The sequence below is a fragment of the Symphalangus syndactylus genome, chromosome 2, assembly GCF_028878055.3.
Source record: "Symphalangus syndactylus isolate Jambi chromosome 2, NHGRI_mSymSyn1-v2.1_pri, whole genome shotgun sequence".
Taxonomy (NCBI): Eukaryota; Metazoa; Chordata; class Mammalia; order Primates; family Hylobatidae; genus Symphalangus; species Symphalangus syndactylus.
Genome location: NC_072424.2, coordinates 116,751,616 through 116,775,411, shown reverse-complemented (window position 1 = coordinate 116,775,411; position 23,796 = coordinate 116,751,616). Strand labels below are relative to the sequence as shown.

Below are 23,796 nucleotides of genomic sequence, written 5' to 3'. Positions count from 1 at the left end.
TTCAGTTAGTTGTGAAGCGTCAGCCTCTGACTTGAGCTGAAAGCTTAGTATCTTTATTAGGTAATTTTGATTCAAAGTACTTTGATTTACCTACTTAAGAAATAAAAACAACTTCTTTGTTAAACACCTATGATAGTAACCAAAAGAGAAGAACATGTGGTAACTTCACACTTTCAGTGTCATTGATTTAGAAATTGGATTTGGACCTAGAGCTTTTATATGACTTCAAGCCTTTGAAAACCGACAGCACAGTAATACAAGAAACTAATTTAAATGAAGTTTAATCTCTTGTAGGTGATTTTGTAGAGGCTTGTCTGATTCTGTCGTCTGTTATATTTGTCAATGAATCTGGCTTTTGCATATATTTAATGAGTTTCTTTTTCCTTTATTTAGTTTAAATAAAAAACAGGTTCTTTGTAAATTGGATCTATAAGGTTGATGGTTCAGGAAGAAGTTTTTTTCTGGGCATTTGTCTTTTTGTCTAATTTTACACCTGTTAGATCTGTTTAACAAAGACAGACTGATTTTATTGCCTGTGTATATCTGTGCACTGTTGCTCTAAATATAATTTTAAAAGTATCACAGACCCACATAGTTTTTTTCCCCCTCACAGCATATGGTTTTCAGACCAAATTTGTTGTAAACATTTGGATCACACGGTATTATATTACATTCAAATCTGCTTTTCATATTTACAGATGATCAATTTTGGTATTCTGTTGATTCTGGGGTGATGTAATATAAATTTTCATTTTTCTTCCACCTATCATAAACCTGAGATTCACATGGCAAAAGGTCCTTTGAATATAGAAATTGTCTTGTGACACTGTGGGTCCGTCAGTATCCATAAAAATCATTATAAAAAAAATTAGCGGGGTGTGGTGGTGTGCACTTGTTGTCCCAGCTACTCGGGAAGCTGAGGCAGGAGAATTGCTTGAACCCAGGAGGCGGAGGTTACAGTGAGCCGAGATCACGCCACTGCATTCCAGCCTGGGTAACAGAGTGAGGCTCCGTCTAAAAAAAAAAAAAAATAGCTGTGTTTTTAAAAGGTCACGGTTAAGAGGGTAATACTCAAATAGTTTCTTTTGGCTGACATTAGAATTTATTGTAAATATTATTCTGTGGAGCCTTTCTGACTATAGGCAGAGGTGGTTTCTCTCATTTCTGATCTCTCATAGCATTTTCTACATGCTAATTACTGAAACATACCACACTAAATCCTGTTTTGTTTTTTTCCCCCTTTCTATCACTATACTCTGAATTCCTTGAAACAAGGGAAATGTATCCTATTTATTGTAGTATGCTCAAAACATACAACTTTGCCAGGCACTGCACTAATATTGGATGAATTAATTGTACATGTGTGCCATTTTCAAAGGAAGATATTTTTCTTGACGTTTTTCTACCTTTGAAAATACAGCGATTTGTTATCCTAGGTTTATGATGTTGGGACATACTAAAATATTAGTTCCACAAATTATTCTATACTTAAAGTTTAACTCTTAGAAGCAAATAGATGGTGAGCAGTGGTCATTTGAGTTACAGCTCCTTGGAGTAACATGCTAGGCTTTCTATAGGCATGCAAACATGGGTGGGGTAAATGTGCGTTTTCTCCAAAATTACTTGAACAGGTATGCGGGGTTAAATCATAGATAAAATAGAACTACTAAGGATTATAGGTAGAAGTACTTCTGTTGACCTGAACTAGAATATTTAATAATATCAGCACTGAATTTAACATTGAAAATAGAAAGGGAAACTTGATTTTTGTTGTCTTACAAAAGAAAGCATACAAAAATTCATCTGCAGAAAGAGCTTTCTGAAGCTGAATTAAAGAATATTTAGCTTTTTAAGAATGTTTGTCTTCTTTAAAAAAAAAGATTAAGATGACCTGCTACAAACACGTTGAGGTACTCTACATTTTAATATCTAAAGAATCTTCTCCTTTGCAAAGCACAGTTGCAATTTTACATGTACTTCTGTGATTGTTTGTTACATATCTTTCTCTCAAACTAGACTAGAGCCTTCTAGGAAGGTAGGAACTGGATCAGTTTTGTTCGTTATATCTCAAGGCCTAGCAAGGTGCAAATTGAGTATAGGAATAGACAGACATTCACATTGTTGAAATGATTAAATGACTGAGGCAATGATTTTTTAACTATTTTCTACCTTTACACCACACTGCTCACATGTGCAATTCAGCAATCTCTGTTTGAGATGCTGAAAGAAGGAAAGGGATGTGTGCTTCCCTGTCTCCCATCTCCTTCTGCATGATCCCTACTTCACACAGTAGATTTGGGCACATGTTTCATTGTTGTTTATAGGGTGCATTGCATGGATCTACAAACTCTGAGAAGTACTTCCAACACGAATTTTTTTTTTAAGCCAGAGAAGAGAAGACACATGAGACTTTCCATGAATAGTTTACTAGAAATCCGCATAAATTCAGATTTGAGACTACCTTGGTGCAAGTAAATCACTGTTAAGAGTTTCTCTTATATTCATCCAGAAATTTTTAACATATATATAAAAACCTACACACAGGTATTGGTGTTTATACAAATGCACTCATACTATATATCCTTGATTGTTTTTTTCTTATAATATTGGACATCTTTATACTTTATAATTGATATGGTTTGGCTGCGTCCCCACCCAAATCTCATCTTGAATTCTCACGTTTGTGGGAGGGACCCAGTGGGAGGTAATTGAATCATGGGGGCAGGTCTTTCCCATGCTTTCTCGTAATAGTAAATAGGCTCACGAGATCTGATGGTATTGAAAGGGGAGTTTCCCTGCACAAGCTCTCTCTTTGCCTCCTGCCATACATGTAAGATGTGACTTGCTCCTCCTTGCCTTCCACCATGATTGTGAAGCCTCCCCAGCCATGTGGAACTGTAAGTTCATTAAACCTCTTTCTTTTGTAAATTGCCCAGTCTTGGTATGTCTTTATCAGCAATGTGAAAATGGACTAATAGAATAATATATAGATCTATCACATTTATGATTCAAGGTATTCCATAATATGATGTGCCTTAATCAGTTTCTTATTGATGGATTTTGGGGTTGTTTTCTGGCTTTATCTTTAAAACACTGCTGCAGTGAACATGCTTATATGTATATCTTTGTTTTGTACAAATAACCTAGAATCTTTGTTTTTGAAAATTCATTATTCAGGTACCCTTAGTTGCAGAGGAAAAAATAATGAAAATATGCACTAATGCTTGTCATTAGCTTTCTAATTAAGAAATTACTTCTCAAACCACCCCTACCCCCCAAACATACTCTGTCCTTGTCTGTCTCCCCCGACCCTGCTGTCTCTCTCTGTCGTGTGTCATTTCTTTCCAGATATTTGGGTATTGTAGCTGATAAATCAGTACAGTTGAATTACAGATATTAGTAAAGATACACCATTTAATGAAATTGGTCAAAGTAAATAGAACTCAAATCCTGACAAAGACATTGACAAGCAAGGGCAGATAATACTTGAAGGGCAAAAACTCTATGAGGGTGATAGCAATAGTAGGGGCTTTAAAAGATTATGGTTTTGGCCAGGCACAGTGGCTCCCAGAAGCGCTTTGGTAGGCCAAGATGGGAGGATCACTTGAGGCCAGGAGTTCGAGGTTATAGTAAGCTATGATCTCACCATTGCACTTTAGCCTGGGTGACAAAGCGAGACCCTGTCTCTAAAAAAAAGATTATGATTTCAAATTCAGCGGATTAGTAAGTGTCCTTGGGAGTAATTAATGATACTCATAATTATTTTTTGTAGAAGTGAGCTTTTTCCTTTGCAATTGTGCTATGAAAGTCAAAAGTGAAAGATGAACATCTCTGTCTTCCTCTGTTAGAGAACTCCATGGGAATGGGACCCTTGTCTTGCTCACTACTGGATCTTGAGAGCCTGGAACCCTATAGGCCTTCAGTAAATGTTCACTGACTCAATTCGTGCTTTTTAATTTTGCCACCAAATTATACCCCCCAAAAAAGTAACATTATCTTTCTCCCTGCACACCCTCCCCGCAAGATAGAGTCTTGCTCTGTTGCCCAGGCTGGAGTGCTGTGGTGCGATCTTGGCTCACTGCAACCTCCCCCTCCCAGGTTCAAGCAATTCTCCTGCCTCAGCCTCCCAAGTAGCTGGGATTACAGGCATGCGCCACCACGCCTGGCTAATTTTTGTATTTTTAGTAGAGACGGGGTTTCACCATATTGGCCAGGCTGGTCTTGAACTTCTGACCTCGTGAAGCGCCCGCCTCGGCCTTCCATTCCCAAAGTGTTGGGATTACAGGCATGAGCCACCACTTTATCTTTCATTCTTTGTTCTTTATACTCCATTTCCACTATTTCCTCTGTAAAATTTTAAGATAAAGCTCCAATTAACTGTTTTCCTCTTTATGGAATTTTAGTATTTATTTTGAATGGATTAACTTTAAATGGATTTTTTCCCATGTTCAGCTATCTTTGGATAATAGGAACCCCCTATATATTGTAGGTAATATTCTTTGAACTATAATAGTTGAGTCAGATGTTGATCAGTACTGTCAAATGTTGATCAATACTGTAAAAAGTCAGCAAGTTCAGTTTAATAAGAATTTTGGGCGAATATTTTGTTTCTTTTCAAATCTTGTTGGACACGTTTTTACGTTGATTTTTTTAAACCTTTGGTTTTCATTGAAAACAATTAGTCTTCTACATAGACCCTCTTTTAAGGCAGTCTTACTGAATAGGTTTCATAAACCCTCTTAAGGTCTGCTTACTAAGTTTCCATTTTGTGAAGTGTTGGGGAAAGGTGGAGTTCATTTTGGAAATAGAACTTACTAGTTTTTTGATGCATATAATATCATTCAAGAAAAAACAAAGCACATCTTAAATTTTATCTTTCTACATATGCATTGCTTATGCCTGAATTTTAAATATGAATGAAAAAGTTACCATTTGTAGTTTTCCTTGAAGACATAAAAGTCATGAACACTTGATTGTTTTTCATTTTCCATTTTTTTCTTACAAGAATAATACTCTTCAAATAAAAGTTATTTTTGCCTCGATAAAGTTATTAAATGAGGTTGGAACATTGAACCTTCATTACTGAATAGCTTTCTAGATTTGTTTGCTGCTTGAAAGCAAAATAAGGTTTAAACTGTAAGACTTTAAGGGAGTATATATATTTCTGTAAGATTAATAACAGCCAGCAGTCACTTTTCAGACAATTTTTTAGTATATCAATTATAATACTAAGAAAATAAGAGAAATTTAGGATGTGTAGGTTACAAAGCTAAAATAAAACCAAAGCTCTGAGAAAGAGGTTGTTTAGCAGGTACACTGTACTGAATTGAATCGGGGAACTTTCCAGATTCTTTGAAAGGATAGAAAGGTGAAACTTCTTCCAGTGTTTGCAAACTTAAAATAAATGTAGAATAAGCTGTAGGTCAGTGTGATCATACTGGGTTGTCTCTTTCAGACACACTTTTATACGTGGAAATACTTTTTGCATAACAGCCCTTTTGGGGTTAACTTTAACGAATAATTTAGGCTCATGCTCTTCTTTTTCAGCCCTGATGCTCTGATGATGTCAGGGGCAGAGCAGAACCCACAGGAGGGAGGCAGGGTTGACACAGTGTTCCAGCAGGAGGCTAGGTTGGAACACTGCATCAGGTAAGAGTAAAACTACACCCCTGCCTCCGGAAAAATACAGTCTTAAAGACTAACATTTGTGAGTGGGCAGGAAGCTCTTTGTTGGAGTACTTATTTGGAGCAAAGTTGAAGGAGGTACAGTTTATTTCTAGACTGAATGGTTGTCCATAGACTCTTGGTTTCTAGAACATAGGAAAGAAGCAATGTGTAATTTTGCTAATTTATCCCAGAAACAATTTTTGGATTTTCTAGGACAGCAATTTTTCAAACTTTTAAATCTTTTTTTGTTTGGTTGGTTTTTGTTGTTGTTGTCGTCGTTGGTTATTTCAATGTGGAATAAACTTTTAAATCTTAACCCTTTAGGCATTCTTAAAATTTATGGACCCCAAGAGTCTTCGTTTACCTGGGTTAAATCTATCAATACTTACATTATTAGAAATTAAAACTGATTAATTTTTGTTTTTGCTTTATGTAAAAAAGCAATAACAAATCCATTACCTATTGGCATAAATATTTTTAGGAAAATAACCGTATTCTTCAAAATTAAAGAAAAAATTATAAAAGGGGTGGCATTATTTTACATTTTTGCAAATTTCTTTTACATCTGTCTTAATAGAAGACAACGAAATTGTCATATTTGCTTCCACATTGTCTGTTGGATATGTTGTTTTGTTTGAGGTATACCAGGGGTCTAAAAACTAAGCCTTGTGAGATCCAGCTTGCTGCTCATTTTTGACTAGCCCACAAGCTGAGAATATTTTTTCTTTTTAACTGTTGAAAAGAAATCAAAAGAATAATATTTTATTACACATTAAAAATTGTATGAAATTCAAATTTCAGTGTCCATAAAAATTGTATTAGAACACAGCAGTGCTCATCATTTATTTATGAATTGTCTAGGACTACCTTTGCACCATAATGGTGGAGTTGAATTGTTGCAACAGATACCTTATAACCACAAAACCTAAAACAGTTACTATCTGGCCTAATATAGAAAAAAGTTTCCAAATTAAATGTAGCCTCACACAATAAAAGGAAGGACTATTTCATGGCTTTTTCAGATAATGTAATTATTCTTTGGTACTACATCAAAGCACAAATGGTAATTTCTTAAAGGTTACTTGCAGTGTGGAAGCTGAAGCCACTTTAATGCATTATTTTGTACTTTAACTTGATTTTATACCATAATGCATTGGATATTTGTAAAATATCAGTTCATTGAGTTACACACATCTTTCAGATGTTGACATCTTTCATTATAAAATATTTAAAAAGTGTATTTGCTGATTTCACAACATATCAAGCCTTTAAGTTCTGGAAGCTCTTGAGATTATGGACATGGATATACATTTTCCAAAATTTGAGTTTTCCCTTGAAACCTTCAGCATTGTCATTAGTAACAATTGGACACAAATACTGCAAACATTGCTTTCCTTGAAATGACAAGCTCACTTTGTTCAAGCTCACTTTGTTCATTTTTGAGAAAATGCCTGCTCAATACCCAAGTCTGAATTATTATAGATTATCAGCTATTCTTTCAGGAAAAATGGTGTTCCATGAAAAAAGTGGCTTGTTCAGCTTACAACTGAATCACACAAGTACTTTTCTGTGAGACAACCATTGTACTTTCATATGCAGCAGAAATGCTGTGTATATGTATTTTCCATTTTGACACATAGAGGAAGATGTGTTTTTAGGGCTGAGATTTAATAAAATTGATTTGTACTGCTTCATGAACATTCATAAGTGAGATCAGCATGCATATTTTCATTTATATTTAATGCTTATGTATGTGGGGGGGTAAGGAATACAATAACTGTAAGTGAAGAGTACAATAACTATATTTTGTCGCCATTGCCTTGATTCAGTGCAAATGTCAACATGGGAAGAGCATTATTACAAGAATAGTTTTCACCTTTCAGATCTCTAAAAGAGTCTTGAGGACTCTTAGAAAGGAGTCTGTGATCCACAGTTTGAGGTCCACAACTCTAGGAAAATAACTCTATTGAAATAGCGATAAAGTATAATTATTTGGGTGACTATCATTTCACTTTGCAGCCTCAAGCAGCTAGACCCACTGCAGCTTTGTACCAGTGAACCAGAAATACTCCCAGAATCTGTCCCAAATCATAACTGCCCTGAGGTGGGGGTGTGGTACAGCCTGGCCTTAAATTTGTCAGTAGAAGAAATCATGAGAACTGTGGTCTTGAAAGCCCAACCAGGACTTCCAGATTGCCCTAAGATTGATGTTTAAAAATAAAGTAATAGAGTCTTGCTTTAAATAAATTCTTTCGAAAATTAGTCATCTTGTAGTTAATACTATTTTAATTCTGTTTATTTTCTTCAGTACTCACCTGCTTTGGGGAATCCTTTAAAGATACTTCTTTCTTATTCTCCTAGTAGATTTTCACTTTCAGTATATTGTCAAATTTATAGCTACTGTTTCCCTTTCCCTTTGTTATCACTGGGGATAAAGTTTCATAATTTTTTTTTCCCACTGAAAACTATCCAACGAGGAATTTGGTACTATTGTTTATCCTAGGTAATTTTTTCATAAGTTCTTCTCTAAGAACTTTGAGTTGAGGTCCTCATAGAATAGTATGTGAAGTCTTCCTACTTCTGTACTACCCAGACACTTCTATTGAGAAGATAAGGACTTAAGAAAGAAATAATTTCTGATCTTAGAAAACAAAAATCAGTCAGAATACAATTCTGGACTGTAGATTAGAACTTGCAGTGTGGTATAATTATAAAGGTATAATGTCTGGGTAAGTAAAAAGGAAGTATTTTGAGGGAGGCATGTAACAGAATAGCAGAAAGGACATTTTGAGAACTTTTTCAACTGTCAATACGTAATTGTGGTCCTAGGAAAATGACAGTAAAGGTGAATGAAGTTAAATAAAAACGAATACACAAGGCAACTGATTCAGTAAGTACCTGAGTGCCCGTATGTATTAGGCCGTATGTTAGGACCTAAAACTTAAAGGATTTACTAATGAATAGATTGAAAAGTTAAAAGTTATACATTGCTAGATTATATTATATGGATGTCCATTTAGAAATCTGAAGTATAGTGCTAACATTTAATGGCAGCTGTCTTTCTGATGGAGAAACTCAGGTGCTGTTTTATTCAACTTGCCCATGGTCAGACACAATGATATTGGAACGATATTTTTGATATGAGTTCTAAACCGATTAGGTACTCCCTGTTGACTGGGGTTATATTCAAAGCCAGCTTGGAAGAATTGGAATGAGAGTTTAGTGACCTTTGAAATTCCTTCTGTTTTTAAACATAATTTAGAGTTATTTTAAATTAAGCTTAACTGTGCTTAAAAGTAGAATATGATACCTCAAAATACTTTAAAAACAATTTTGAAATAGTATAATGGATTTGTAACTACCTCAGTTAAGTCTGTAAGTGCCAGTGAGCTTAATAATAAAAGTTAAATTTCATACAGGGCTTATTGACTTTGCTTTTTTCCCGTGGCTGGGGACTCTCTCCTTTTGCTGTGTGCCTTGCAAGTATGTGCTGTTTTTTTGTTAACAAGGGAGATTTGTAGAGGATATGTGAGTGAATTAGTATAAATCAGCAGTTCCCAAAGTATATTCCAAGGGAATACTGAAGGATTTTATTTGATGAAAAGGGTGTGTGTCTGGAAAAAAAAAGTGATTTAAACAAAGCTTATTTACTTTGAGACATCACAAGTCTTGATATACAAATGTGCATACGGATGCTCCAACAGAGAATTATTGTTTCCCCAAACTTACTTGAGCAGAAAACCTAATTTTTCAAAGCCACCTTACTGATTAGTATTCCATGGAATAGAATACACTTTGGGAAACTGGTATAAATCTATTTCTATTATCAGAAAATGATTTTAAAGCATGTGACCTATTGTAATATTACTATGTATAACCTTCTTTTTATTCCTAACGAGATTTTATTTTCATGAAAAGCTGTGGTTTTGGGTAGACCATAAGTAGCAGGAATAAGTAATGTCTGTTGTAACAGCATTGTAATGCTTACTCTGAGAACATGAGGAAAGGAGATTTAGATTATATATTACTACTTGTGAAAATCATCTGTTAGCTTTTTTTTTATAAGTAAATTTGCCTAAAATAAACTACAATGTAGTCTTTATAGAAAATTTCTCTATTTTTAAATTGCAGATGTTGGGGATCAGCCAGGTGAGGTAGGTTATTCAGGCTCTCCTGCTGAAGCTCCTCCAAGCAAGTCACCATCGATGCCATCACTAAACCAGACATGGCCTGAGCTGAATCAGAGCAGTGAGGTTAGCAAAGCTTTCCTTTTCTTTCATTAAAAGTTAACTCTTTTAAGGTAAGATGTTCCAAAGAGGGTAATTTCAATCTGTTTCTTCCAGCATGCATGCATAATTGAGAGAACATATCAGATACACTATGATAAATGTTTGTAATTATGTGACTTTTTCGAGGTTTTCAAAGTATACTGTTGTTTGATTTCCACCACTTATCCCCGTTAAAACTTTGTGAGTTTAGAGAGGCAGATTCAGGAAGTTTAACCATCAAAAGGTAAATGACTTGGCCAAGATCTCATATCCAGTGAGGGACGAGAGCTAGGATTTGAACGTAAGTCCTTTGATATCTAGTCAACTGCCACATCCACCGTGTCACACTGCCTTCTCAGTCCTGTAAACAAGGTATGTAATAGTACATTTGGGATCTTAGCATTGGAAATGATAAGTGACTGATTCAGTTTCCATATGAAGAAAGTAAGTTTTACAACCCCAAAACTCTGTATAATTAGTTTTCTTCAATATAGAATGTTTAGCCATATTAACTGCATTAAAGATGTGTCATATATGACCAAGCACAGTATGCAAAATGGAATTTGGGACAAATGCACTGTTCCCCAGTTTCTTTGAAACTCCATTATGTAAAGCATCAAAAGGGCCACTGATTAGCATAAGGGAAGAGGACCTGAGGCCCTGCCTTCCCTAAAACACCTGCTTAGGCCCTTCTGTTAAATTTTAGTGCCCTGGAGAGCTCCATTTAGAAACCACTGCTCTAGCCTATTAGAGCAGTTTTCTTTGTGAACAAGTTACATTTTTTTCTTATTTTTTTTTTCTTTTTGTAGCATGTAGGAAATGCTAAAAATGCAAAAGTTTGTTCACTTTCAGGAAGAAGTTTTAAGCTTCTGTCCTTTCCATGCCTTTTTTTTTTTTTTTTTCTTTTGGAGACGGAGTCTGGCACTGTCGCCCAGGCTGGAGTGCAGTGGCGCAATCTCGGCTTACTGCAAGCTCCGCCTCCCGGGTTCACGCCATTCTCCTGCCTCAGCCTCTCCGAGTAGCTGGGACTACAGGCGCCCGCCACCACGCCCGGCTAATTTTTTTTGTATTTTTAGTAGAGACGGGGTTTCACTGTGGTCTCTATCTCCTGACCTCATGATCCGCCCGCCTTGGCCTCCCAAAGTGCTGGGATTACAACCGTGAGCCACCATGCCCGGCCTCCATGCCTTTTAAAGCCAGAAAAATGCTGGATTAAAGAGCATGCTAGATAATTTTGGACAGTTGGAAAACAGAAGTAACTGGTGGTTTTTTACTATTTCCTGCTTTATGACATAATTGCAGCCAAGATACTTGTGTCTGAGACATAACATCACACCATCCGTCCTACTATTGGATGCAAAACCATTAATACATGTGTTTTTCTAGATGAAGGGATTAATCCTTGAAAGAGTTTGCTAATAGGGTTTATGGAAAGTAAGGTAATTGTTGTTGAGACACTACTATTTTTGCTGCATCTATTCATTTTGTGTGTTTTTTAAAAACCAGTATTACATTAAAAGAATATTTGTATTCCACTGATATCAGTTTGCAAATAAAAACAATTCTTAAGCATCTCAAATCTAAAGCCCATGTTCATTCTGAATAAAATCGTATGTGATCATTAGAGACAGAAATGGAAGTCCCTTCTAAATTCAGATAGTAGTAGTTGCATTTTCCCTGCTTAAATATTCCCCTCAAGTTTTATTTATAGTATTGGTAATGAGGTCATGAATGTCATAATTTTTTTCGATATGTGAAAAATCAAAATGTTAATAAATCATTGATTTTGAGACATCTAATGATATTTCTAAAAATATCTAGTTAGGATATGGAATTTAGATTACATCTTAATTGTCTTCCACAAAGCACTAGTAATCTTTCAACATAGATTTATTTAGCACCTGTGGTTATGGATGAGACAGTATAGGAGATGACCCTAATAATCTCTAACCTTTATGGAGCACTTTTGATATGTCAGTTCTGTTTAAAAAACAATACAAAAACAAACTCTTTATGTATATTAACTCTTTTAGTCCTCTGAACAATCTTATGAGGTAGATATTATGTTACAGATGGAGAAACTGAAGCACACAGAAGTTATATAACTTACCCAAGTTTGCACAGCATAACTGGGATTCCAGTAGTCTGGTTCCACAGCTGTGAGCCCTTAAAAATTAAGTACGAAGATGATAAGAGAGTCCCTTTGTCCTCCAGGTAACTTACATGCAGTCTTGTGAAACTAAGTTAAACTTCATGCCACCCAAATGAGGTACACAAGTAAATACCTTCTTTTTGGCAAAAATCTTCTATAAACTTTTCTCCACAGTTAGATAATTAGGATTTTAAAACTTCCTTCTGTGTCCCTGTAACAATAATTATTGAGGAAAAAACTAATTATATTAACAGATATTGATAAGTAACTTTCCTGAAGTGATGCCACATGATAAAAGTAATTATTGTGGGATTTTTAATTCATGAAGTACTTTGGATCAGTATTTCTCAGAATATCTTAATTTTCATATGAAAACTAATCTGTAGGAAAAGTCGTTGAATTATTGTATTAGCCATTTTTGTAGGTAATTTTCACCAGTGTGCTCATTTGCTAATATTTAATTTTTACATATCTTCTCAACTTAAATGTCACTATTTAAATAGTAAGTTGAACTTTGAAGCATAAAAATGTATACTTTCCCAAAGAGGATTTTGGTTTATGAGGTAGTTTTGTCTTTGTGTAAATATTCGTGTGTATACATTGTATGTGTGTAGATGTTTTTTCCTCTTTAGAGGATAACTGATAATTCTTAAGAATCAGATTTAAATGATAATTTTAATGCAATTTTGATGTAAAAATTCTATACCATTTTATTACTAAGATCTCCAAAACAAATGGAATTTACTATAATTAATATTGACTTATCACTCCACCTGTTTTAAGAGGTATGATATTTTTTTGTGTACCTCTTTTAGTAGAGTAGTATTTCATACCAAAATACATCTTCTGTATATAACTCATGCTCAGATGCTTGATTTGCTCTCATTGTGGCCGCATTCTGATTTTTCTAGCATGGGGTAGGGAGTGGGGAAGCGGGGGTGTCTGATTGGCAGTTCTGTCTTGTGGTCTGGCATGGCCCTGTTTGTAGTGCTGATTGCAGGGGTTGACTTGCTACAGATTGACATAAGCTCTACATATATTAATTCCAAAATTCTTTGCATTTTATCTCAGTTATATTTTATTAAATATCTATACATATGTGTAAAGTATGTGCACGTACATAATAGAATCATCTTTCAGGGGTCGCACTGGCAAGTCGCACTGACTTGCTTTGTTTTGAACAAAACTTTGATTCATTAGGATCACAAAATCAGTACATTAACATTTGAATGTTCAAAGAAGGATTTGATGTTATTCTTTCTTTAGTCAAGGCATGCCTCTTTAGCATTTTTACTTGGTGGACATTTATATCACTTAGACTTTGTTCCTGTATTGTGTTTTATTTTAATTCTGTAAGGCTTTAAATCTCTTCCATAGAGATCGCAATAAATCATTACTATACTTTTGTGAAGCTCCTCACCTTACATTACAAGATGACCCAGAATAAATATAAAATGTTGATGGAAAAATAGAAATTACTGAATTTTGTTAAACCTATGAAACACAACTTGCAGTGCAACCTCTGAATTACTTTGCTAAATCTTCTCCAGTGATCTTTTACTCCATCTTTCTCATCATGCTGACTTGTCTCTCCTCTGTCTGTTCAGCAGTGGGAGACATTTAGTGAACGCTCTTCAAGCTCACAAACTCTGACCCAATTTGATTCTAACATTGCACCAGCTGATCCTGTAAGTCAATCACTTAGCTTGCTTGTTTGAGATTAATTTTATTAACCCAAATTTCCATTCATTATCGTTTTTAGCTGATATGCATGATTCAGTGGAGTGCTTAGAGGGAAGTGGCGGCAGACTTTTCAGTTTTTGTGTGCTTAATGGTGGGAAAGACATTTTTTGCCATTCCTTTTTTCTAGTTATTTTGTTGAGAGAAAACTATGTTTTTAAAATCTGGTACATGTGTCTAGAGAAGCATTTTTTGTGACAATCTATTTGGTTAACCTTATCATTTGCTAATTAAGTGTATATTTTATATACATAGTGTTTATTTCAGTGTAGTGACACTTTATGTATTATTTGTATGCTTACACATCATGTAATATGTCCTACATATGTAACTATTTATGCAATGTCATCTTTTATTTTGACATGCCAAATGACATGGCTTTTATTTAATTAGTATGTTGAGTCCTGTTAGAGAGAATCAAGTTCAGCAATACAAGATGTTGGTCAAATATTCCCCTTAGGCAAAGGAGCCTCTGTCTTGTCTTCTTGTGGCTTACTGTGTTGCTTTGAAAATGCTACAAAGTTCACATCCTGATTTAAAAATAAATTCTGTCCCCGTAGAGTTAATTTAATATATGCTACACCTGTCCCTTGGGTTTTTTGAAAACCTTAGCTGTTAATCGTTCTTCTCCCTGTTCACTTCTCTGCTTTTTCTTTTTCTTTTTCTCTCTCTCTTTTTTTTTAAAGACAAGGATGTGCTAATAAGCGCTTTCCAAAAAGAAAAGAGGGAGTAAGCAGGAAGTGAAGAAGTGTGTAAAGGCAGGATTTTAAAAATGAGCTGAGTAGAAAGATGGAGAAAATGACATAAGTCATTCTTTCTAGATGATCTGATCAAAGACAGCCAGCATTTATTAATTAAATGTAAAAATGGTCTTGTCATCTAAAGAGATTTTGAAGAAGTGGCATTTAAAGATAAAGTATACCTTTAGCAGTTAATGGGCCTTTGATGTGGTTTGTTTTTTGTTTTTTGTTTTTGTTTTTTGAGATGGAGCTTCGCACTGTCGCCCAAGCTGGAGTGCAGTGGTGCGATCTCAGCTCACTGCAACCTCTGCCTCCTGGGTTCAACTGATTCTCCTACCTTAGCCTCCTGAGTAGCTGGGACTACAGGTGTCCGCCACCACGCCTGGCTAATTGTGTGTGTGTGTGTGTGTGTGTGTGTGTGTGTGTGTGTGTGTGTGTGTGTATTTTAGTAGAGGCGGGGTTTCACCATGTTGGCCAGGCTGATCTTGAACTCCTGACCTCCAGTGATCTACCCACCTCAGCCTCCCAAAGTGCTGGGATTACAGGCGTGAGCCACCACGCCTGGCCTGATGTGTTTTATCATTTTAAAGAATTTATATGAAATCTAGAGGCTGCTGTTATATTTATTGAATTCAAACAGATAATGTACCTTTTTAAAGTGTTTATTTTATAGTCTATTAATTATTCAAGGACCAGCTGATATGTAGATTATCTCTGCCTTTTGCTTCTCATTTCTTGCTACATTTAAGGCATTTATTTTTTATTTTAGTCTCTGAAAAATGTAGGAGAAATACAAGGCAATGATTGAAAACTTTGCTGCTTATTGGCAGCTATAATTAAGATCTCTTAGGAATTGACTAGTTCTGTAAATTAGAAGTTTTACCTTTATGTTTTCTTTTTAAGTTTAAAGTTTTACCTTTAAGCTTTAAGTTTTGCTTCTCTATATTATTCCTGTCTGATTATTGTACAGTTAAGCTAATATGAAAGTACTTAATGAAAGTACTGTATATGGGAAGGAAGGTTTGATGTAGCAATAAAGAAATGATTATATTCTCTAACCCTTAAAAAATAGTGACAATAATCACTCATAGTATTATGATTCTTTGTCAGGCCAGGCAAGAACATTATGTATAAAAATCTAGAACTCAGAAACAAAATAAATTGACCCATGACTGACAGGAAATGTAGAGAAATAGTTGGTTGAATAGCAGTGATATTATTGACATTTCTTGGAAATAATATTCAAATTTGCAGCTCTAGTGTCTAAAATTATGTGGCTCATTACTTTCCTTTGTTATCTCTAGTGTGTCAGGAGGCTCTAGGAAAATAGAGTGATTAATTTGCTTTTTAAACTTGAATTTAGACCTCTGAATTGGATTTTAAAAAATTGTCATTCTTAAATATTTATGTTTATAATCTAATGCCTAGAAATATCTTGTTTATTTTATGGTGGCAAACTTAAATCTGAACTTTGTTTCCCAACCAGTATTCTTACTTTAAATTTTCAGTTAGAAGAGTAGCCTGCTTTCTCTTAGTTGTGTCCTACAGTGTCTAAGTTTCTTAACCTTCATTTAATACTTACCTGAAGTATTACCCATCTACAGACCCACTACAGCCTGTAGCCACAATCCCACATGATCCTTTGCAAGGCTTTGTATAAATAAGGATTATAAGTAAGTAAATAAGGCACATTCAGATTACAAGGGAATCACCTAGGGGGGAAAAATTCTACTCTTCTATTATGAATTTAACATTTCTTACAGTATTGGAAATATTTAACAGACTATTAAAAAGAAACTAAATTATAATAATTAGCCATTTGCTCAGTCTATGCAAAGTTCCAAACTGGTCTGTAGCATTTAGAGACAACCACTACGCAGTGCAGTGACCCCATTTGCAAACCAGATGGTTAGTTATTAAGCTTTCATAGTTCTGATGAAATTGAGATTCTGGTGGTCTCGTTTCCAGAAACTTGATCTCTTTTCTTCAACTGCTTGTCAGTTAGTAGCCTTTGGTAGAATCTGCTTCTGCTAGGATATACATGAATGAAAACACTAGGAAAATTGTAGGCGGATGAGAAGTGTAATGCGTTAGTCTTTGTTGTAATTGATTGCACTGCAAATATATGAAAATGCTAGTTAACATTCCCAGCTGTTCCAAGCTTTATAAATCTGATTTTATGTACACATACACATACATCAAATATAGATTAGATGAATGTTATGAGTTAAAGCATCTAAGAAGTTTTTCTTTTTTAAAATTCCTAATTTGCTTTGTATTTGGAATAAGAACTTACTTTCGCATGAACTATCATTTTTTTCTCCTTTGATCTTGCCTTATAAAGGTAAATTCTGATTTTCTTAACAGTTATTTCTGGTATTAAATGTAAATTAAGAAAATAGTAGAGTTGCTCCTAAAGCCATGTTTTTATAACCAACATATAACTTAATATCTTAAAGGTATTCTTATAAATACTTTCCTGAGAATGACTCATTATTATGACAAATCTAAACTTTCATCCATCTATAATGTTAATATTATTTGTAACTATAATTTTTGAGTTGTAGGGCAAATGTTAGGTTGATGGGTTAAGTACATGAACCCTGTCCAGATTCTCCCTGGTATAGAGGCAAGAAATTACTTTGAATGAATTTGTTAGTATAACAGATGTAAAGAATTGGTTACAAGTTGTTTGAATTCAGAGATGAGCATAAGGCAAGGAGATATGTCAGATAAGAGAGGGTATGCTGGAACTTCGCTTTCTCTAGCAAGGGCTTGGTGTTAGCACAGTACTGCCTCACCAAAACAGTTTCCAACTTAAACTGAAAGGCCATTATCCTCCACACTAAATTATAAACTTAGTTCATTACTAGATATTCAAAATTTAGAATCTCAAATTCAGTCTTTAGCAGCCGCATATACAGAGTGTGAACTGACCCCTCATAGAAGGAGCTGAGCCCCCTTGGTGATGTTTCTCAGCTGGTCTATTGCTGTTGAGCCGGGTGCTTGATCTGGTTCTGGTTTCTGCCCTGAGAGTCTCAGTCCCCAAGATCAGGCCTAACTGTGTCCCAGGTACACCTCTCTTTTTCTTCTTTTTCTGAGAGGCTACCATTGTCTTCATTCTCTCATCCTTTCTTTTGTGCTTTCATTCTAGTCAGAAGTCTTTACTATCAATTGCTTTAGTCCTCTAACTAGACTAGACTCTCATGAAGTTTAGAAATATCAACTGTATTACAGTAATGAAAAAGGTTTAAGAAAAGTATTAGCTTGTTAGAATGAGAATCTTGTTCTTCTTAAAAAAAGGGATTCCTTTGTGGCAGTTTCATGCTAAATTTTGAGACAATCAAATTTAAACACTTTGAATTAATCCATAGGAAGTTTGTATTGTGCCTACTATTGCAATGTCATAGGCATCTCATTAACTTTGTTTTATAGGTTAAAGAAAGTGTCAAATTTTCTTGAGCAGTTTACTGAAAATGAGTTTTCAGTCTGTTAGTTTTTGGATTCTCATGAAATAGTTTATTTTAACCTCAAGGCTTACATTCACATAATTTTATCAGATCATTCCTCACTTTTTAATATTGTCTCGAACTGTGTTTTTATAAGAGCATTTTTTAAATGTAAATCTTACACACACACACACACACACACTTTTTGAGATGTGGTCTAGCTCTGTCACCTAGGCTGAAATGACGTGGCATGATCACAGCTCACTGCAGGTTCTACTCCCCAGGCTCAAGGATCCTCCTACCTGGCCGGGCACAGTGGCTCATGCCTGTAATCCCAGCACTTTTGTAGGCCGAGGTGGGTGGATCACAAGGTCAGGAGTTCGAGACTAGCCTGGCCAGCATGGTGAAACCCTGTCTCTACTAAAAATATAAAAATTAGCCGGGCGTGGTGGCAGGTGCCTATAATCCCGGCTACTTGGGAGGCTGAGGCAGGAGAATCGCTTGTACCTGGGAGGCGGAAGGTTGCAGTGAGCCAAGATCGCACCACTGCACTCCAGCCTGGGTGACAGAGCGAGACTCCATCTCAAAAAAAAAAAAAAAAGGATCCTCTTACCTAAGCATCGTGAGTAGCTGGGACTATAAGTCATGGGCCATGCCCAGATAATTTTTATATTTTTTTAAGAGACAAGGTTTCACTGTGTTGCTTAGGCTATTCTCTGGGCTCAAGTGATTCTCCCGCCCTGGCCTCCCAAAGTGCTGGCATTACAGGTGTGAGCCTTTGTGCCCAGCCTTCATGTAAATCTTTAATCACTCCACTTAAAATGTTTTTTTTTTTTTTAATTAAGCAGATATTAGGCATATATGGTGAGCTTGATTTTTAAATAGAATTCTGGAGCTTTTAACTTACAAAGCTTATTTTCATGCCTGCCTTTGTGTAAATGGGAAAACCTGTCCACTGGTTTTTAGTTTTGTTTGTTTTGATTATTGCATGGCATTAGCTTGACATTTTAATACAAATTCTTTATTTCCTCCCATTTGTCTCTAGGATACTGCTATTGTTCATCCAGTTCCCATTCGTATGACTCCAAGCAAAATCCACATGCAGGAAATGGAACTTAAAAGAACTGGCAGTGGTAAGGAAGCTGTTGCTGGTTTGTATTTTAGTTTTACATCAAACTAAAATACGTAAGTAATTATTCTGTCAAGGTTCAAATTTCTTTCATCGCTTATTTTTTAAGTTAGTACTTTCTACAGTTATGTATATGTTCATGCATATTTATGTTGCTGTTTTTAAAAGGAATTTATTTTAAATTATGGAGTTTTAAAATAAAGACACTTGAAAATATGACATTTCTAATACCCTGTGGGTTTTTATGTTCACCTTTGTAAATTTACATTTAAAATATGTTAAAACTTTAACTGAAGAGATATATGTTAAAATAAATTTTGGCTTTGAAATTATATATTTTGCTTGAACTCTTGGAATGTCTCATTTTAGACTAAATGTTTCAGGGTTTCTCAAAGGTAGATTTTTTTTTGTTTAAGTCAGCATTATAAATTAACTTACTTTACAGTTTACATATGTAGCGTTTTGTTTAAGTGTGCTACAGGAATAAAATTAAGTGTGAACATGCAAATAAACTTTTTCATTATGAACTATCTTCTATTATGGCAGAAAATAAAATTATAAATAAACAGTTTTACATTTGTTTTTATTAAAAATATTATTTTGTCTTACATTTTATGGATTTACCTGCCACTTCTTTGGATATTTAAATGAAGTCTTATACTCTGAGCTTTATGAGTTTATCTGTTCAAATACCTATATCTTGTATTTTTACCTGTTAATTCTCTATTAGATCATACAAATCCCACTAGCCCATTACTTGTGAAACCATCTGACCTTTCAGAAGAAAATAAGATAAATTCATCGGTGAAATTTGCTTCTGGTAATACTGTAGGTAAGTGAAGTTTACTAAGTCTGGATTTAGAGTCTGACTATTTCAGATGTGTACCCATTTAATACTGTCTTCACTAGATAAAGTAGAGGAGAGTGAACCCTTTCGAACACTTTGCCCTATCAGTGAATAAATGGTTGCCCATTGACTCCTGCTTCAATGCAGGCTTCCTGTTTGCCATCCCTCTCTGTGTAGCCAGGTTTGATCTTATGGCTCTTCCTCAGTAGTTCCTTCCTTTTCTATCACACAAGAAATTGTGTATACTTTCATTCAGCCAGTGTTCATTGGATACAGTATGCTGAGATCTGTTCTAGGCACTGGGGATTGAACAGTAAAAAAGTCTTTGCTGCTATAGAGTTTACATTCTGTAAGAGAGATAAAAGGGGGATAAAAAATAACTCATATTAGAAAGTAACTAATACTGTGGATAAAAATAAAGCTGGGAAAGGGTGGAGAGAGTGCCATTTTAAATAGGATGGTCAAGGAAGTCCTTCCAAAAAAATGTCATTTGAGTGAAAACTTGAAGGAGATGAATTCAGCTGTACAAATCCAGAAGGAAAATTAAGGCACAGCAAATAGCAAATGTAGAGCCCTAAGGCAGGACCTGCTTCTACTAGAATAGCGAGCAAATACCTGGAATAGAATTAGTTAGCAAATTTGACAGGGAAAGGTAGCAGTGGTAGGATAGTAACAGGAGGCAGTGTCAGACTTTCTTTGACTTAGATGAAAAGCCAATCGAAGGTTTGAATGGAGGAGTGACATGATTTGAGCCTCCTTTTTAACTGGGTCACTCTGGCTATCCTAATGATAATAGGCCAAAAGAAGGCGAGACAAAACAGGACACAATTTAGGAGACAGGGGTAATCGGGCAAGGGAAGATGGTGACAGCTTGGTGTCTAGGGTGCAAGCAGTGGAAGTAATGAGAAGTGGCTGGACTCTGGCTATATTGTGTACATTGTGGAGGAAAAGACCTCAGGAGTTGCTTTTACCTGTGTGCTATAGGATGTAAGAGAGAAAGGAGTCAGGGGTGGTTCCATGGTTTTTGGCCTGGACAACAGGAAAATGAGGAAAACTGATAGCCGTAGGTTTGTAGGGAAAGAATCAAGTTCAGTTTCATATGCATTAAACTTGAGGTGCCTGTTAAAATATCCAGATGGAAATATGTTCATTTTAATGTCATTCTTGTACCAACTAGATGATTCTGTGATTTACAAGAAAAAGGAAAGAGATACATTTTGAAATACAACTAAAATAACCAGTCCCTTCAACTTATGACTCTTGAACGTATGTAGTAATATTCCTTCAGATTGTCTCTAGATTTTCTATCTTAAAATTTCTTTTTTCTGTCACAACTCTTAGTCTATTTCTGGGATTCTCTTCTGCTTCATAAGACTTTGAGGAAATTGAAAATAAATGTTTCCTCTGCAGAAAAAGCTGGGATCCTTGGCTAATTTCATAATTGTTATTATTGTATAAGCACATTTTATTCCCATGTCAAATTTTTAATTTTCACATTAACAATTTTAAAATTACTTTTATTCAAAATATTTCTAATTTGTTCTTTAAAAGTGACCTTTTTGTCCATTACAGAAGTAACATATTTATTGTAGAAATGTAATAGATAAAAATGAAATAATTATTCATATTCTCACTATTCCACAAATGTCTATGATTAACAGATTCATTGTCAACTTTAGTTCTCATTCTGCACATATGTAAGTTATGTTTGTATCTAATGTGAAATTGTAATACAGTCATCCCTCAATATGTTTAGGGAATTGGTTCCAGGACCTCCATGGGTACCAAAATCTGTGAATGCTCAGCTCTCTGATATGTAGAATGGTGTACTATTTGCATGTAACCTATGCACATCCTCCTGTATACTTTAAATCATCGCTAGATTTCTTATAATACTTAATACAATGTAAATAGTTGTTTTATTGGGCCAGGCACGGTGGCTCACACCTGTAATCCCAGCACTTTGGGAAATCGAGGCAGGAGGATTGCTTAAACCCAGGAGTTAGAGACCAGACTGGACAATATAGCGAGACCTCATTTCTATCAAAAAAAAAAATATATACACACACACACACGCGCACACACACACCCACACATGCATGCAAACTGTATTAAAAGAAAAAGTGGTCATGCTGTATGGTTTTTTATTTGTGTTATTTTTATTGTTGTATTGTTACTTTATTTTCTAATATTTTCTGTTTGTGGTTGGTTGAATCCTCAGCTGTGGAACCTACAGATACAGAACCACAGATTTGAAGGGCCACATTGTATATGTGCTATTTTGTGACTTATTTTGAATATTTCTGCATCATTAAGTGTTCATTATTTTTTCTAGACTATAACTTGCTTTGTCTACTGTGTAAATATACCATGATGGATTTGTAGTAAATTTTTTACAGTTAATAACACTAGGATGAACTGTTAGCTTATTATCCAATCTTTGATTATCTCTGGCTTGAAATAGCATATCACTTATATTTGTTTGGAGTAGATAGAGCAAAAAGTAAAGAAATGATTATTATTAAATAGGACATATCCCATTTATCAGCAGATGGTTACAGTAGTTCAGACTCTTTTACTTCTGACCCAGAACAGATCGGGAGCAATGTAACTCGTCAAAGGTCAGTATTTCTGTCAATGAAAAGCATGTTAAACTATCTTGCTGCATTTTAATGTTTAAGACTAGAACCAAGCACAAATGATTTTGTTCTCTGAAAGCTGTTAGGTTACTTTTTGATTTATGTAAAAGACAAGTAATTTTGATCCTTTCCAACTTGAATAGAAAAACAAAAAGAACCCTGACTTTCTAAATGGTATTTTGTGGAAGCTCTAAAAAGAGGTGATAACTTCTTGGCGATAGAAGTTTTATAAGTCCTTTTTGTACCTAAACAATGAGAGTCTGTTAAGTAATACATGTATAGCCTTATGGTAAGTACCAAAAGAATTCTATGTTTTAAAACACCATCCAAAAGCACAGCCCAGTGGTGGGCCACCTCCCCACCCTGAAGTTCTGCGTTACATATAACCTTTCAGGCACAAACAAGAAAGGTGTGGGATAGGGTGGAGGAGGCTAGAGATTTGTCTGCAAGGGCTTTAACATCCACAGAAAGCTGTGTGCAGGACAGAAACATCTTTCTCTCCTCACTTTTTGCACATGTTGAGTATCATTTTGCTGCATGCCTGGTGGATGTAGCGAGGATGCAGAATCTCCAAACAGCTTAGAGTCAGAAGGCTGCTTGTCTTCCTTTCTGATTCTTCATGTAGTTCTTCCTGTGTTTCTTAGCATTCTCAGTCATCTTGGATTTTACTCTGCTGTTTATTCCCATATTAGCAGATCAGATTACCAGAGTCTTTGGAGACTCTTTTCAGAATATGAAAGACTTTGGTAGCAAAGAAGTGAATCTCTAGGGTGAGTTGAGTTTGAGCATAGTCACCTCTAAAATGAGATGGCCTGTGCGGACACATGAAAGGGTACTTCAGCTTACCAAAATCCAGACCTTAATAGGTTGAAAGCTAACCATATCTGAAAGTAGACTTCCCTTTTTACAATTTTTTTTCAGACTATTATTACTTTTAATTGAATGGGAAAGTGTAACACTAAGTATGCAGTCTATTATGAAATCATGTTGACAACTAAGTTTCTTTTCAAAATTTTTGACGCAGGGCACTTCTGTAATCCTAGCACTTTGGGAGGCTGAGGTGGGTGGATCACCTGAAGTCAGGAGTTCGAGACCAGCCTGGCCAACATGGTGAAACTCCGTCTCTACTAAAAATACAAAAATTAGCCGGGCATGGTAGCATGCG

The 23,796-nt window shown here is 35.3% G+C and overlaps 1 protein-coding gene across 11 annotated transcripts in view; it reads left to right on the top strand.

Annotated features, from left to right (window-relative positions):
- The window catches only part of REPS1 (RALBP1 associated Eps domain containing 1), an 85,094-nt gene that overhangs the window by 49,149 nt on the left and 12,149 nt on the right, over positions 1 to 23,796 (top strand). For 3 of the 11 annotated variants that reach the window (XM_055265502.2, XM_055265466.2, XM_055265493.2), the window contains exons 9-13: positions 9,799 to 9,920; positions 13,695 to 13,775; positions 19,062 to 19,149; positions 19,876 to 19,977; positions 22,541 to 22,613. In XM_055265502.2, the coding sequence (XP_055121477.1) occupies positions 9,799 to 9,920; positions 13,695 to 13,775; positions 19,062 to 19,149; positions 19,876 to 19,977; positions 22,541 to 22,613 (466 nt within the window). The remainder of the gene's footprint in view (positions 1 to 9,798; positions 9,921 to 13,694; positions 13,776 to 19,061; positions 19,150 to 19,875; positions 19,978 to 22,540; positions 22,614 to 23,796) is intronic. The other 8 variants (XM_063622664.1, XM_055265510.2, XM_063622658.1 and 5 more) reach the window with 5 other exon arrangements.